Source organism: Trichomycterus rosablanca, chromosome 5 (genome assembly GCF_030014385.1).
Source record: "Trichomycterus rosablanca isolate fTriRos1 chromosome 5, fTriRos1.hap1, whole genome shotgun sequence".
NCBI classification, from domain to species: Eukaryota; Metazoa; Chordata; class Actinopteri; order Siluriformes; family Trichomycteridae; genus Trichomycterus; species Trichomycterus rosablanca.
This window is the reverse complement of record NC_085992.1, coordinates 27,620,451-27,638,296: the sequence shown is the minus strand read 5'-3', so window position 1 is coordinate 27,638,296 and position 17,846 is coordinate 27,620,451. Positions and strand designations below refer to the sequence as shown.

Genomic DNA, 17,846 nt, shown 5'->3' with positions numbered 1-17,846 from the left:
ATCTGAATTTTTTATTCTAATTTTGGCCTGTCTTGAAGGCATCAAATGCTGAATGTTTTTACATTTACAAAATAGAACAAAGCTGATCAGTGAAAACATTGGAAATCTTTTTGACTTTTACACAATATTTTTTCAGAAATAGGATTTGGACTTCTCATTCTCAGACTTGCCTAGAAGTCCACATTTATAAACCATTTTACCCTTGCAACTCACATGTCTTACAACAGTGTAATAATTATATGATGTGTAGCTGCAGGGCAAAATGGTTATTATATTTATCAGACATGTATAGTGTTTATTTTTCAGACATACTGCATTTAAGTAAATCTGTGTTGCATTTGTTGTTGGCTTAAATATAAAATTCCATGCTTTCACGGGGTGGTGAGTGCCTTGTGACAAAAGCAACAGATGGAACTCCACACTTGTGATGCTAAAGGGAACAGAACCCAGTTGCAAGATACTTAACCAAGGCTGAACAGTAATCTGACTAAAGAGCTATTAAATGAGTAGGAGTGAAAAAATAATGGCCTAAAAAATACACAAGGTAGGATAAACACAGAACAATACCAGAACCATAAACCAAAGCCTGAAGCAGGCAAACAGAAATTTACTTTTACATTCATATTTGCAGCATTTAACAGACACTCTTATTCCACGCAACTTACAGAACTGCTTCCTCAGTAAACATTTCCTTACTCTAGTACAAATAAACAATAGTCTAGAAACATAACCCGCCAAAACCCTGTTAGAACAAAAGTATAGGTAAAAGAACAGGATTTTTTTTTTCATTGATACATTCAATTGGTTGGTTTCAATTTTAGTGCTTAGTAAAGAGGTGGGGCTTCAGTCATCTTGTGAAGATGGCAAGCGATTCAGCTGCTTAAACAAACAGACTTAGCTTATTCTAGCATCTGTGTTCTAGAGAATGGTCTTTATGTCTTCCTTGAATACTGACTGGTAAATCCAGACAAGCTAGGCTTGTGGCTCGAAGGGTACATGGCTCAGAACACTGTTTAAAAAGTTCTCTAATGCAGGTTGAGGCTGGTCCATTTTTGGCTTTGTAGGCATGCATCATTGTTTTAAATTGATTGCAGGCAGCTACAGGAAGCCATTGAAGTGTGCACAGCAGCAGGGTGATGTGGCAGAATTTAGGTTGATTGAAAACCAGGTGACCAGCTGCATTTCAAATCCACCATGCCACCAGCTGAGTTTCAGATCAAAGGAATGCCAGCAAAAGGGGCCAGTGGCAGAAGCCAGATAGATAGGTTATTGAGAGTCCCACCTTCAGTCTAAATATTTTACATTTTACACACTCATCTAAATTGACCTACCACAACCAGAACATTGTACATATTTATTTCTTCTAAAATCCTATTTATTAAAACAACATCTTTAACAACGCAATGAGCCAGCCAGAAGATAATGTGTACACGCAAGCTATATGTACACAATTTTGTGGTGACCAGCAGCATTTATGAATTGCTTAGAACTACAGAATACACCAACCAGGCATAACATTATGACCACTGACAGGTGCAGTGAATAACACTGATTATCTCTTCATCATTGTACCTGTTAGTGGGTGGGATATATTAGGCAACAAATGAACATTTTATCCTCAAAGTTGATGAGTTAGAAGCAGGAAAAATGGCCAAGCGTAAGGATTTGAGCAAGTTTGACAAGGGCCAAATTGTGATGGCTAGACAACTGGGTCAGAGCATCTCCAAAACTGCAGCTCTTGTGGGGCGTTCCCAGTCTGCAGTGGTCAGTATCTATCAAAAGTGGTCCAAGGAAGAAACAGTGGTAGACCGGCGACAGGGTCATGGGCGGCCAAGGCTCATTGATGCACGTGGGGAGCGAAGGCTGGCCCGTGTGGTCCGATCCAACAGACAAGCTACTGTAGCTCAAATTGCTGAAGAAGTTAATGCTGGTTCTGATAGAAAGGTGTCAGAAAACACAGTGCATCACAGTTGCAGGGCTGTTTTGGCAGCAAAAGGGGGACCAATACAATATTAGGAAGGTGGTCATAATGTTATGCCTAATCAGTGTATATTACAGTTTGTTTGTTTTTCAGTTCCTGGGAATCCTGGTGTATGTCAAAATGCCAACCACTAGTTCCTTGAAACAGATAACCTGGGTATGCAATCAATCAGTAGGACTATAACTGTAAATTGTAAGGATAGAAGCCTTTGGCATTTTTTAAGAAGAGTGATGTGGCTTGTGGCTTGAAGGGTACATGGCTCAGAACACTATTTGAAAAGTTCTCTAAGGCAGGTTGGGGCTGGTCCATTTTGCCTTTGTAGGCATGCATCATTGTTTTAAATTGATTGCAGGCAGCTACAGGAAGCCATAGAAGAGTGCACAGCAACTAGGTGATGTTGCAGCATTGGGTTGATTGAAAACCAGGTGACCAACTGCATTCTGAATCAGTTGAATCAGTTGCAGAGGTCTGGGACTCAGGTATTCACTGTTATTATTGTTTAAAACATCTCCACGAGGTCCTAGAGCAAATCTGCTTGTTATATATATTGTATTTTTGTAGCAACACTGACATTCCAGTAGTAAGCCTTGATAATTTCAAGGTCAAGGTTGTGGTGGGTCTGGTTCCACCAGAGCATGATAGCTTCACATATGTTAAAGGGGGTGTATGCCAGTCTGGAGTCCTCCTTGGCCGATATGGATGTTGTGACATGAGGCAGAGATGGATATTACAGGGGGGAAATTAGGCATGTCTAATTTATTTCAAAAATGATCTGGCTTTCCAAAAAAAGAAAACTGACAGCAGCTCACCAATACATTGTAAAACATTCGATCTAATTAAGCAGTAACATTTTGGCTGTAGTAGTTTCAAGGTTAATTACAACAGCAGATACAAATAAAATAGCAGCTTATCTCTGGATTTTCCTTCCAACCATAGATCTAAGATGCTAGCAATAAAGCGAGAAAAGCATAAACTTCAATGTTTTAATGCTTGTAAACTGTGCTGGTGCTGTTTCCTTCGAACTGGCAAACCTTTTAAAAAGGGATCAGCGTTTTCACTTGTTTTAGAGCCCAACAACAACTCATGTGGATGTGGGCATTCCATTATGCAGTAATATTATGTAGAAAGTCAGAAGCCACAATAAACAACATGGTCAAACTCTTCTTTTGCAAATGAAAACAAGCCAGTCTTTTTAGCTTTTGTTTTCTTAGTCTTATAGCAAACAGCATCATCATAAAAAATCTACTGACAAAAGACCGAAGAAAGGGGTCACAGCAGTCTAATACACTAAAACAGGGATTTTCAACCTTTTTGGACATGCGCCCCCTTCTGTGTGCCGATATAGTACACCTCTCGTAAAGACACACACACCCATGTCCTATAAAAGCAGTCATTGTTTTTGCCACTGAGGGAGAAAAATGAATTGCTTTAGTTTTAGAAGTAAAAAAATCTCGTAATGTCACGCCCCCCTGGACAGGTACTCGCCCCACAGGTTGAAAACCCCTGCGCTAAGACACCACTGCTGAGTGTTCAAGTTCTCAAGTTCATATCTCATCAGTGCTACTGGCCAGGCATCTATAGACAAATCTGGCCATCTCTGTGATAGGAAACGTTTGATGGGGTTTCTCCTCACTGCCACTGCAAGATGCAATCCTAAGGACTGCTTGTCAATATTCAATTCACGAATGGTGTATACAACATAATGGGAGTCTCAGTATTTGATATAGCTGTTGATTGGGAATGAGGGAATGAGTGCATGCCTGCGGCCAGAAGAAATATAATAAAAGTGGCAGAGGTATTACAATAAAATAATTAAATTGACTAAATTGGGAGAAAAGAGAGGGAAACACTTTGCATATAAAAAGGAAAATAGTTCTAGTCTCTAAAAGTACACCTACAATGTGTACTAATAGGGTATGTCTGACAAACAGGACATACTGTAAGTGTAAACAGTATTAAAAATTCTAACAACACTACTGATAGTGTTAATAGCAGAATAACACACACTACCATGTCAATACCATGTTAGTGTCATTGCAGTGCAGAGAATGATCTATCTCTCTCTTTTTCTCTCCTTTTTTTGTTGACCAACTTTGCGTACCAGCTGTATGCAACCAAATCAGATTATGCAGATTCTAAATAATAGGTGCTTATGAGCTCTTTACCTCATGAGACAGATAGAAGGCGGCAATGCCGAGGGGCCAGAAACAACACAACATGGAGAAGACACTGAGACCCAGGTGGTCTCGTGGAGGCATCATCAAGAAGTTGTCCTCGCTTTCCGAGTCACTTGAGTACTCACTCTGCAGAAAACACAGAAAACAATAGTGAGAAAATGCTAATAGTATCAGACAAGATACCTAGGGCATGGTATTACCTTTTAAATTTGAATTCTGAGCACGGCTTTTCCTTTCATACAAAAAAGAACAATTTGCTTATATGATATGTAATGTCTCTGTTATCTTTTTTTCTTATTTTAGAGTGATGTGCTGAGGTAAGACAGCTAAAATGCACACACAGCTTTTTCAGCTTGTTATATCATCAGCTATTGTTTTTGTACTGGCAGACCGAACATCCATGGCTTTAGTGTTCACTGTTTTATCAGCTGTGCTTAAAAGAATCTGTGGCCTCTGTGTCATTCCCTGAGGTATATAAAAATTTAAATTTGCAATATTGCTCCCCCTGAAACAACAGAATAATTGGCTGTTTAAAAGTGGGCGAGTGCCAGTGTAATTGAAAATGATGATTTTGGTTGAAGGGAAGATAATCCTTTTTAATATGAGTGTAATCTACTTTTAAAAATGAGAGTCGTATAATATTATGAAAGGTTGCTGTTGTGGATCAGACATCAAGTAATTCTTCGCTTTGACAGACGGTAATGCTTCGGTTTGTTTAATGCCAAATGTTTAATCTTTGTATTTGTCTATTTTTGCAAATTTTATTCTACATGACTTGGTAGTTAAGCAAATACAATTCAAGCAAACATAGCTGTTATTTCTCTACATATTTCCCCCCAGTTTTGATATAGCTAATTTCCCATTGCACTTTTGACCTTTGCCGAGTGCACAACACCAGTGATGGCTGTAGCACAGGCCTTTTTTGATAATGTTGTTGGATTCCGACAGAAAGCCTTAACATGTACAGAGGAGTACACTACGCATCCTGTATTTCTCCAGTGTTTATGCCGGCACCTCAACCAGATAGTGGGCGTCAAGATTGGAAGGGCAAGGTGTCTCCCTGTCCACCTTTTAACCACAAACATAGCCTACTGTTCAATAATTATTTCTTATGATGATGATTATGATGATTATTAATATGAAGGTTCCTCAAAAGGTTTCCACACTTTTTTAACAATATTTATAAAGAATTTCAAAAACAAATTACATGACTTTTCTACATAATCACCTTTTTTATTTGTATTTTTTAATGCATTTTCTCCCCTTTTTCTCCCCGTTTAGCGCGTCCAATTGCCCAATTGCATCATGCTTCCTCTCCGCCTGTGCCGATCCCTGCTCTGACCGAGGAGATCAAAGCTAACCCACGCCCCCTCCGACACGTGGGCAGCAAGCCGTATGCATCTTATCACCCACACATTGACGAGTGTTGTGCCACCTAGCGTTGTGTACGGAGAGAAACACCCTAAGAGCACTCTTTCCTCATCTCTGTGTAGGCGCCTCTAATCAGCCAGCAGAAGTCGTAATTGCACCAGTCTGACAGAGAGAGAGACCCCTATCCGGCTTAGTCCCGCCCATCTGAACAACAGGCCAATCGTTGTTCATGTGGCCGCTCAGCCTCAGCCAGCAAGGCAGAGCTGAGATTCGTTACAATGTATTCAAGATCCCAGCTCTGGTTGCAGCGTGTGTTTTTACCACTGTGCCACCTGAGCGGCCTACATAATCACCTTCTGATGCATTTTTCCCAGCATTCCAACTTTTAAATGCCATCAGCAAAAAATTTTTTTGGTTGAGCATGTAGCCACTGATGCACCACTGCTTTTACATCATCATCACATGAAAATCTTCTTCCCCTTAAAGCTTCTTTGAGCAGTTCAAAAAGACCAGACCATAAGCTCTCTTTTAGTCTCTCAGACATGACCAATAACTACTCCTCCACTGTTAACATGTCCTCACTGTTCCCAACCAAAATATAAAAGTGCTGAAACTTTTTGAAGATCCCTCGTATTATTATTATTTCACTGTGATGGACTGGTGACCCATCCATGGTGTTTCCTGAATTTCGGCCAGTGAATTGTACCAATTGTGAGTCTGAATCAGATAAAGTGGTGGTAATACTGACAATGAATGAATGAATGAATGAATTATTATTATTAATGTATTATTAAAATATAAAATATGTACTGCAAGACAGCAATAGGATATGAGAGAATGAGTGGTACCTCAAGCTACACTCACTCACTCACTTTCTTAATCGCTTATCCAATTAGGGTCACGTGGGGGGGTGCGCTGGAGCTTATCCCAGCTTTTCATTGGGCGCAAGGCACACAGTAACACCCTGGATGGGGCACCAGTCCATCGCAGGGCACCTCAAGCTATAATATACTGTAAATGCATATAGTATAAATTGGTAATTTACTTGACAATAAAAAAACAACAATCATACTCGTTAGGTATTCATAATTTATTCTCTAATGCTTTATTTTAGTTAAGGTTACAGTGGGTCTGAAGCTTGTCCTCTAATACAATGGGCACAAAGCCAGCCAAGCATTCCAGTCTACAAATGTCTATAGCATGCTGTGCACATGATACAGTAAATAAAACTACTTGACTTGACTCGATATTGCACAGTTCTCTAAATCTTACTGCTTAAATATTCCTTCGTGACTGCTTTGATAAAAAATTTAAAACCGGCTAGCTGTACTTCTTGGCGTTCTATACCTTCTGCCAGAGGCTAGGAGCTGGTACTCAGCATGAAGCATATGAGATTGATCAGCCACCACGTTCTATTAGCACAGACTGTTTGTAAATCAAGTGAGTAGACATGTACTTATTTTTCCTTATGATCTTCATGCCAGTGTTTACAGGGAGGCAGGCTGAGATTTAAACTTTACTGACAAATTGCAATAATTTGCTAGCATCTCAAAGTCAAACATTTCTAAAACTGCCTGTTAGACCAGCAACAGATTTTTTGGCTGAACCTATACAGTCGTCTTAAAAAATTATAGCCTCTGCTGTAACCTGTAACAGATTGTATTATCCATATACACCCCTGAGTATAATATCAGAAAATACCTGGCTAATGTATTTTCAGTAGATGGAAACCTGTTTACACACCCGAGGTTGAAGCCTGCAAGTCAAGACTGCTGTGCCAACAATGCTGCTCCTGCTAGATGTGATGGAAACCTGCCGTGTTTTTACTAAAAATGTTAAGAACTCACTACGGACTTTATCACAGACTGGACTGAATAATGAAGAACTCCAATTGTTTACATTATTTTTTTTTTTTGCTAGTTATAACTTTTAGTTAAATTTAAGTTTGTGTATGTATGATTTGTGTATCTCCTATTTATTCAAATTATCCTCCAGGCCAACCAAGGAGGATGGGGGTCCCTGCTGAGTCTGGTTCCTTTCAAGGTTTCTTCCTGTATTTTTAAGGGAGTTTTTCCTTGCCACTGTCGCTCTCGGCTTACTCAACAGAGGTTTTTGGTCTGTTGGTCCTGGATTCTGTAAAGTTGCTTTGAGAAAATGTCCATTGTAAAAGCGCTATACAAATAAATTTGACTTGACTTGACTTATAGGAGTCATGCATAGAAACCAGACTGTACTTACACACCATACTAATTTATTTGTTTTAATATCTTAGGTGGTGGATTATTCTCAGCACTGCAGTGACAATGACATGGTGGTGGTGTGTTAGTGTGTGTTGTGCTGGTATGAGTGGATCAGACACAGCAGCGCTGCTGGAGTTTTTAAATACTATGTCCACTCTATTCGGCATTCCTACCTAGTTGGTCCACCTTAGATGTAAAGTCAAAGACAATCACTGATCTATTGCTGCTGTTTGAGTTGGTCATCTTCTAGACCTTCATCAGTGGTCACAGGACGCTGCCCACGGGGTGCCATTGGCTAAATATTTTTTGTTGGTGGACTATTCTCAGTCCAGTGACAGTGAGGTGTTTAAAAACTCCATCAGCATTGCTGTGCCTGATCCACTCATACCAGCACAACACACACTAACAGACCACCACCATGTCAGTGTCACTGCAGTGCTGAGAACGATCCACCACCCAAATAATACCTACTCTGTAGTGGTCCTGGGAGAGTCCTGACCATTAAAGAACAGCAAGAAAGGGGGCTAACAAAGCATGCAGAGAAGCAGATGGACTACAGTCAGTAATTGTAGAACTACAAAGTGCTTCTATATGGTAAGTGGAGCTGATAAAATGGACAGTGAGTGTAGAAACAAGGAGGTGGTTTTAATGTTATGGCTGATCGGTGTATGTATGTAATACTCTTTGATGGCCTAGGGTCCTCCCTGAATTTACCTTTGGCCTAAAGTTTATAAGACAGATTCCCGGCCACCTTGACCCTGAACAAGATAAATCAGTAGATTAATATAGGAATGCATGGTTTTAGTGGTATAGGTGAGGTATTTATAAAATCCAGATGGCTGTTCTTGTTCTTACCCAACTGTGTGTGTGTGTGTGTGTAGACAGAAACAGCTTGAATAACATGCCTCTAATGCCACCAATTTGCACCAGGTTTGCCCTTTGCATATGTTCACAGATAGTGACATAGTCACGCATACTGAATGATTCTCTCTCTCTCTCTCTCTCTCTCTCTCTCTCTCTCTCGCTCTCTCACTCACTCACTTTCACACTCGCTTTCTCTATTTCTGTCAGTTTCTCTGAACCTCGTGTGCCATGGCAACATAAATCTGTGGAATATAGTGAAGAGTGTTGTAGAGGAGGCGAAACTGAATACCAGTAACAGCGTGGGGGATTTTACACCCAGCCACCCACACAACACAACAAAACATGCTCTAGTGAGAAACAAGTCAATTACAATGAAAGTTATTTACAAATGATTTAATAAAAGTGTTCTTGTCTTACTTAATTCCTCAAACTTGACACAGTAGATAGACACTGATGAAAAGCATTACGTCTTATATTAGTTATATGTAATATATATATATATATATATATATATATATATATATATATATATATATATATATATATATATATATATATATATATATTTACACCGATCAGCCATAACATTAAAACCTTGTCCTTGTTTCTACACTCACTGTTCATTTTATCAGCTCCACTTACCATATAGAAGCACTTTGTACTTCTACAATTACTGACTGTAGTCCATCTATTTCTCTACATGCTTTTTTAGCCTCCTTTCATGCTGTTTTTCAATGATAAGGACTCTCCCTGGACCACTACAGAGCAGGTATTATTTAGGTGGTGGATCATTCTCAGCACTGCAGTGACACTGACATGCTGGTGGTGTGTTAGTGTGTGTTGTGCTGGTATGAGTGGATCAGACACAGCAGCGCTGCTGGAGTTTTTAAATACCGTGTCCACTCACTGTCCACTCTATTAGACACTCCTACCTAGTTGGTCCACCTTGTAGATGTAAGGTCAGAGACGATGACTCATCTATCGCTGCTGTTCGAGTTGGTCATCTTCTAGACCTTCATCAGTGGTCACAGGACGCTGCCCACGAGGCGCTGTTGGCTGGATATTTTTTGTTGGTGGACTATTCTCAGTCTAGCAGTGACAGTGAAGTGTTTAAAAACTCCAGCAGCATTGCTGAGTCTTATCCACTCATACCAGCACAACACACACTAACACACCACCACCAAGTCAGTGTCACTGCAGTGCTGAGAATGATCCACCACCCAAACAATACCTACTCTGTGGTGGTCCTGGAAGAGTCCTGACCATTGAAGAACAGCATGAAAAGAGGCTAACAAAGCATGCACAGAAACAGATGGACTACAGTCAGTAATTGAAGAACTACAAAGAGCTTTTATATGGTAAGTGGAGCTGATAAAATGGACAATGAGTGTAGAAACAAGGAGGTGGTTTTAATGTTATGGCTGATCGGTGTACATATCCCATATTCATATCTGGAAGAATACAATACCATTGGACCATACCTATTCCTCATCTTGTCTGCCTGCCTTCACTCTTATTATGGGTTGTGTCTTACGTAATACACTTTATTGCTTTCTAAGTTTCTGAATTAGATGTGTCAACTGCATATTGATGAATGCTTACATCAGCTAGTTTATAAGTCTTGCCTGAAGTTACAGTTTGGCTAATTAACAACCTCACCCCAACTCCCACCCCCCTTCCTGGACTGTGGTTTACTTGCTGGTGTGCAAATATTAGACATGCATCTCTGTAGTACTTCTGTAGTACTTTAAGAGAAGTTATAAAAATGACCACTGGCTTCTTTCTTAACTTGCTTAATCTTTATTAGCCTAAATGTATAAAAAATTACTATTATTGGGGTCCTATTAACTTCCCACTTTAAGCCTTTTTTTTACCAAATTAATACCTTGTCCTTACTTGCAATACAATCACTCACTCACTTTCTTAACCGCTTATCCAATTAGGGTCGCGGTGGGAGAGGGTCGCGGTTGCGCCCTACTTGCAATTCAGCTATGTGTAATCTTTACACTGGGTAGGCTAGGCTGCTATTTGCTAGTTTTGACATGCTACATTCATTTTTTTTTTTTTTTATTAAAGAAAAGATACTTGTAAAAACTATTGTTTGGAAAATTGTATCTATACTTAAGCAATTTTGGGGAAAAAAATACTTTTACTTGATTAGATTAAAAGATTGCAGATCACAGTGAGGTACATTTATGGCCAAAGGTATGGAGACATCACTTCTTATTATTGACAGATGTATAAAGATTTTAGATTGCTCCTGTGCGCAAATCAAGGTCCATGAAGAAATGGTTTGAAAATTGGTGTACAGGTACTTTAGTGGACTACACAGAACCTAGACACCCATGCCCATTAAACCCCTATGGGATGACTTGGAACGTCAATCGTAAGCCAGGCCTTCCTATCCCCTCATCAGAGCTCTTTTGACTAAATGAACATATGTCTCAACAAACACCCTTAAATTCTTATGAACTGTGTTCTTAGTAACGTTTATTGCTACTTCTCTCTCATTTGCATGCTTGTATAAAAACAGAAATAGAGAAAGGCAAAATCCAATTTAAGCATATATTTTTCACTAAGAAGCACTTATCTTGAAGACTCTGTAATGATTTTCTGTACCTCACATTTAGAAGTATTATACTGTGTGAGATGTGACACATGACTAGAAAAGTGTTGCATCATATTCAGAGTCATGTGTCACGTAGAAGATTAAGTAGCACATAAGTGCTGCAACAGATTGACAAGTGCGACTGAGTTAACAGCCATTAAGAGGAAGCTTCAAAAATGAACTTCAAAAGTATGCCATTATGAAAAGGTCAAATCACATCCTAAATAGCTTAGTATCATTAAAAGGATGTGATGGCCTTTCAGTAACAAAAGGGACAGCAAACACCTTTCTGTCCCTGTAACTGCTATGCAAAGCAGCCCAAATCAGTTCATTTAAAGAGGGAATGAGAAGGAATGAGAGGAGCTTTTAAGGCAAATGAAAATAATAGTAAGATTTTATATACAAGATACAATAATTTATGTTCAACCAGCTTGTATGTAAAATAATACAGTATTGCTGCATAATCTACTAACAGTTTCATTTATTTTATTTTGTCAGTCCTTAAAGGTAGCATTTTTATGAAGTGTAATTATAACTGTGTTGTGATTATCAAAACTCCATACAACCTGTACATACCATTAGGGTCAACAGCTAGTAATATGTATGTTATAGAAGTCTTGGGATTTTGTGACATGGCTCCTAGTTCATTGTTATTGATTATAATTTATAAATAGGTCCAGATTCACTGCACCCAATAAATACTACATAAAACAGTGGTCTCCTGCCAAAGCCATGTATAAAGTTTCAACAATCACCAAAGATGAGAAGAAAATTGGACAGATAGCCACATGTATTTCAAAAATCACATATAGAAGGTCTGTAATGAATAAAGCAAGTGGACCACAGATATCACTGTCATCTGGACAATCAAAATCCTTCTGAAGGAGTTATGTGATCAGATAATACATGTTGGGTTATTTGGCCACAATTAGCAGATTTAAACCCAACAACACTGTACCTACTGGTGTACATAGCAGTGGTAGTATTATAATCTAGGGCTGTTTTGTTCCTAATGAAACTGGTGAACTACAGAAGGTGAACAGAGGTATTTTGCACCATTACATCAAACCACCAGCCATGAAAATGGATGTTCCCATAGGACAATGCCCAAATAATGCATTTGGATTTGGATTGCTCAAATCAAACTTCAAAGACGCTTTTGAATTTTTTTCCCAAAGGCCTGATCTTAACCCCACTGACAATGAATCAAGGTGATCAAAGTTTCCAACAGAATTGTGTCAGAAGCATGCTAATGTTTGTCAAAATGGCTGATTGAGGTTAAAAGAACAAAGAGACAAATAGTTGTACAACTAGTTTTACCACTGCTTTATCCTGGTCAGGGTTGTGGAGGGTCAGATTTATTAAACAAAAGGTTGGCAACACCCTGGACAGGGCCCTGTCCATCACAAGGCAGACATACAAACTTTCTAGTAATCTGGTAATTATTAGTAGCACCAATTGGCCTTACTGCATGTCTTTGGACTTGTGGGAGTAACCCAGAGCATGCAGAGGAAACCCATGTGGTCCCAGAGAGAACAAGCAAATTACACACAGAAAGAACTCTGGCTGCCTGGCCAGGGAATCAAACCTGGGTCCTTCTTGCTGTAAGGTGACAGTGCTACTTACTGCTCACCCATCTTGCCTCCTGTCAAATTTTGTCATGAGTAAATAAGGAAAAAAACAATACAAATTATTGAAAGTTTTATAACAAGAAAAAGCTGTTTTGCATCAATATGGAGCTTGACAGCAAGTTAAACTGAACAAGTTAAATTGAACATGAAGATAATAAAGTTAACCTTTTTTAATACAAACAAATATGTGAATATTTTGCATCAGGTCCCAGTGAAAAGAACTCTGCTCATTATCTTGTGACTATACTAATGATGACAGGAAAAGCTTTAATATACCCACTGGATCTTTATTAATGATAATTAACATGCTTAGCTAGCACTTGTAATAGACTATCGGCTATTGTTTGAAATCGACATTCTGAATGTTGAACTGGTTCTGCTGATGTTGTTTTTGGCACAGGAGTTTTTAAATACCATGTCCACTCACTGTCCACTCTATTAGACACTCCTACCTAGTTGGTCCACCTTGTAGATGTGAAGTCAGAGACGATCGCTCATCTATTGCTGCTGTTTGAGTCGGTCGTCTTCTAGACCTTCATCAGTGGTCACAGGACGCTGCCCACAGGGCGATGTTGGCTGGATTTTTTTGGTTGGTGGACTATTCTCAGTCCAGCAGTGAAAGTGAAGTGTTTAAAAACTCCAGCAGCACTGCTGTGTCTTATCCACTCATACCAGCACAAGACACACTAACACACCACCACCATGTCAGTGTCACTGCAGTGCTGAGAACGATCCACCACCGAAATAATACCTGCTCTGTGGTGGTCCTGTGGGGCTTATGACCATTGAAGAACAGGGTAAAAGCAGGCTGAAAAAGTATGTAAAGAAACAGATGGACTACAGTCTGTAATTATAGAACTACAAGGTGCTTCAAAATGTAAGTGGAGCTGATAATATGGACAGTGAGTGTAGAAACAGGGAGGTGGTTTTAATGTTATGGCTGATCAGTGTATTTAGTAGATATACAGGGGTTGGACAAAATAACTGAAACACCTGGTTTTAGACCACAATAATTTATTAGTATGGTGTAGGGCCTTCTTTTGCGGCCAATACAGCGTCAATTCGTCTTGGAAATGACATATACAAGTCCTGCACAGTGGTCAGAGGGATTTTAAGCCATTCTTCCTGCAGGATGGTGGCCAGGTCACTACGTGATGCTGGTGGAGGAAAACGTTTCCTGACTCGCTTCTCCAAAACACCCCAAAGTGGCTCAATAATATTTAGATCTGGTGACTGTGCAGGCCATGGGAGATGTTCAACTTCACTTTCATGTTCATCAAACCAATCTTTCACCAGTCTTGCTGTGTGTATTGGTGCATTGTCATCCTGATACACGGCACCGCCATTGGATGCACATGGTCCTCCAGAATGGTTCGGTAGTCCTTGGCAGTGACGCGCCCATCTAGCACAAGTATTGGGCCAAGGGAATGCCATGATATGGCAGCCCAAACCATCACTGATCCACCCCCATGCTTCACTCTGGGCATGCAACAGTCTGGGTGGTACGCTTCTTTGGGGCTTCTCCACACCGTAACTCTCCCGGATGTGGGGAAAACAGTAAAGGTGGACTCATCAGAGAACAATACATGTCTCACATTGTCCACAGCCCAAGATTTGCGCTCCTTGCACCATTGAAACCGACGTTTGGCATTGGCACGAGTGACCAAAGGTTTGGCTATAGCAGCCCGGCCGTGTATATCGACCCTGTGGAGCTCCCGACGGACAGTTCTGGTGGAAACAGGAGAGTTGAGGTGCACATTTAATTCTGCCGTGATTTGGGCAGCCGTGGTTTTATGTTTTTTGGATACAATCCGGGTTAGCACCCGAACATCCCTTTCAGACAGCTTCCTCTTGCGTCCACAGTTAATCCTGTTGGATGTGGTTTGTCCTTCTTGGTGGTATGCTGACATTACCCTGGATACCGTGGCTCTTGATACATCACAAAGACTTGCTGTCTTGGTCACAGATGCGCCAGCAAGACGTGCACCAACAATTTGTCCTCTTTTGAACTCTGGTATGTCACCCATAATGTTGTGTGCATTGCAATATTTTGAGCAAAACTGTGCTCTTACCCTGCTAATTGAACCTTCACACTCTGCTCTTACTGGTGCAATGTGCAATTAATGAAGATTGGCCACCAGACTGGTCCAATTTAGCCATGAAACCTCCCACACTAAAATGACAGGTGTTTCAGTTATTTTGTCCAACCCCTGTAGATGTTAAGTAGTTAAAACTAAAAGACATTGAAAGCTAACTAGATACTTTTTCATTTTCTTACTTACTAAGTAATCACAACAGCCATCAATCCAGCGAGGTGAGGCTAGTAGGTGCTGCAGCAATTTAACAATCATGCCACACATGGGTTGTTTGTATAAATCAGACATTGGGTCAATTTGTGGCACTTATAACATTTTAAAGTCCTTTGTTTTTCTTCATGACAATTTTCCACTTCAGTCTTGCAGAAAATCAGATCAGTCATATTTAGATGCTCTTTTAAACAACAGCTCAAGGTCTTTTAAAAGTTGTTTGATTTTAATAAATTGATCACAAACATGTATACCACAGCACATCTGTATTCTTCCCTCCTCATGCAGCGTTAGTCATCTTATACCTTTTACCTTATCTGCAGAATGTGCATTCACCACTGAACAGAAGGCCTAGACAGGCTGCTAGCAGCAGGAAACCCACTTTCCAGACTGCCTATCCACTCATGCCACTCCAACCTTTCATAAACTCTTACACACACATTCACACACATTCACTCACAGCTAGACATGTGAAAAAATTACCAGAACACGCTTGTAGAAAATACACTGCAAAAAGTAAAATAATGTGCATTGAATTAGAGGCTGCTGAAACACAGATGATTCTGTACACAGTCAAGCAAGCTTTACACTTTACACCTAATAGCCTAAAGACAAGAAAGAAGTCCCTGCTCCTGCTTTGTCTTTGATCAGCAAAGCACTTAAGCCCCTGGTGGAAATCACAAGATTGGGAAATCCCAAGTAATGGGTTTTGGTCTCTGTAACCATCTTTAGGTTCAATATTCTTGTAAATGTGTTTTTTTGGCAATTGCAATAACAAATCTTTTAATCCTACCTCCAGCTCCTGAAAGTCATCATCTTCATCATCCACGTCGTAGGACAGTGTATGAATCTTGGCATCCTCCACAGATAAGAATTTGTTGTCAGTCAACATAAGCCCATCTTTTGTGACAGCAGTGCCAGAATTAGAAGAAGCCATGTCCTCAATAAAGGTGGTCTCACAGCAATCAACTCCCTCCCCACACACCCTTAGCACTCCCTCCGGGTACAAGATGAGGTTGGGTCTGTAGAACGGGTCCACAGACAGGGTACTGGGGTTAAGCTGCTGTGGGTGGTGGCTATTTTTATGTGTCCCATTTTTGTCTTGACCTCCTAGCTGAGGAGACTGATTGACCACCAGGTGGCCTTGATACTTTGGAGCCGAGTACACTGACACTCGTCCTTCCTTGGTCTCCACCATCACATTTCTGGTGTTGATTAGGCCATTGTGTTTGCAGCATTCAGAGGCCAAATTACCACCACCTGCTGATATAAACTTTCTCTGATCTGGAGGATTATTCTCTTCCTCTGCTCTGCCCAGTCTGGGCCCTGGATCCATTCTGGTCTGGTCTAGTGGGTGCTGCCGCTGAGGAAGGTGCGTGTCCTGGCACTGATTTGCCTCATCAGCGATCTTGAGGAGGCATAAGCTGACAGCATTGCACCACTTTGTCCTAAAAGATGACCGTAAATAGTGTCATACATGTTGCAGATCAACAGTTTTTTTGGTAATATGCAATGTTAATAAGATACACCACATAAGTGAAAGTATGTGGACACCCCTATTATTGCTTTTCAGAGTTTCAACCATGCAAAAGCTACATGCTAATAAAAATCATGTAAATAAAATCAGTTTTGTGCTTGTGTTTGGCTAAAGTCTGTACATAAAACCTTTACAGAAAGCTGCTTCATAAAGACACGCTTTGATCCAGAACAACTTTAATATTAATTTAATTTGGAATGAATTTAACTGTCAACTGTAAGCCAGACCTTTTCAATTAACATCAATGAGTGACTGCAGGAGCAGTGTTGATTTCTGACTCACCCTTACCCACCCTCAGTGTGAATGAGCCGGATGAGTTCAGAAATATAAAAGTTTAGTTACACTAGCTGTTCAGTTTGTTTAAAATGTACAATCTGAATGCTGCTTTTGATGTTTATGTGCATCTTAATGCGCTGCATTACTGCCACATATGCTTTGTTACACTGTTTTAATCAATAAAATATAAAGAATTGATATGTCTTATTTTTTAATGGAATGAAATAAGCTTGTGGGTTTATGGTCGACTAATGACAGTCAGTTATTGGTTTAAAAAACTGGCAAAACCCCACATGGAGTCTCGGAAAATCATGCCAAAATCTAATACAGACTGTAACTGGATTAGGTTTGAACCCAGGTCAGGTCCTGTGGATCATAGAGCTGCGCAGCATCCACATAACCTGCTGTGCAAGAAAATCATCTTTTTAAAGGAATATTTGCTTGGAAAACATTCAGAAGTAATTAGTAGACAACATGTATATCATGGCCCATGAGCATTCCGTTTTATTGATTATGAAGTAAGAATATCATGTTTTAACAAAACTACACTTTTTTTTTTATCTGTTATTTTTTAAGAGCTTGTATTTTTTGGAGAAGGCCTAGTAACAATGAAAGAAATCAGAATGAAACTCTCAACGTCAAAAGCTAGAAGCCCGGCACCCAGAAATCATCAGCCCGGTAATCATTTACTCTCTTACCTACTGTACATCTAGGAGCAATTTAGATTTAAAAAAAAAAAGTGGGAAAAATAGAAAATTAAAAAAAAAAAAATAATAATAATAATACAAATTAAAAATTGAAAATGATATTCTTACTTCAGTGCTTGTAACTTTATGGTGTTCATTTGTATTCTTG

The 17,846-nt window shown here is 39.8% G+C and overlaps 1 protein-coding gene across 1 annotated transcript in view; it reads right to left on the bottom strand.

Annotated features, from left to right (window-relative positions):
• Window positions 1-16,565, bottom strand: part of LOC134314426 (synapse differentiation-inducing gene protein 1) — a 49,990-nt gene extending 33,425 nt beyond the window's left edge. The window contains exons 1-2 of the mRNA XM_062995022.1: window positions 15,972-16,565; window positions 4,147-4,284 (exon numbers count right to left, since the gene is read on the bottom strand). Coding sequence (XP_062851092.1) covers window positions 4,147-4,284; window positions 15,972-16,514 — 681 coding nt within the window. The 5' untranslated portion in view covers window positions 16,515-16,565. The remainder of the gene's footprint in view (window positions 1-4,146; window positions 4,285-15,971) is intronic.
• Window positions 16,566-17,846: the final 1,281 nt, after the last annotated feature.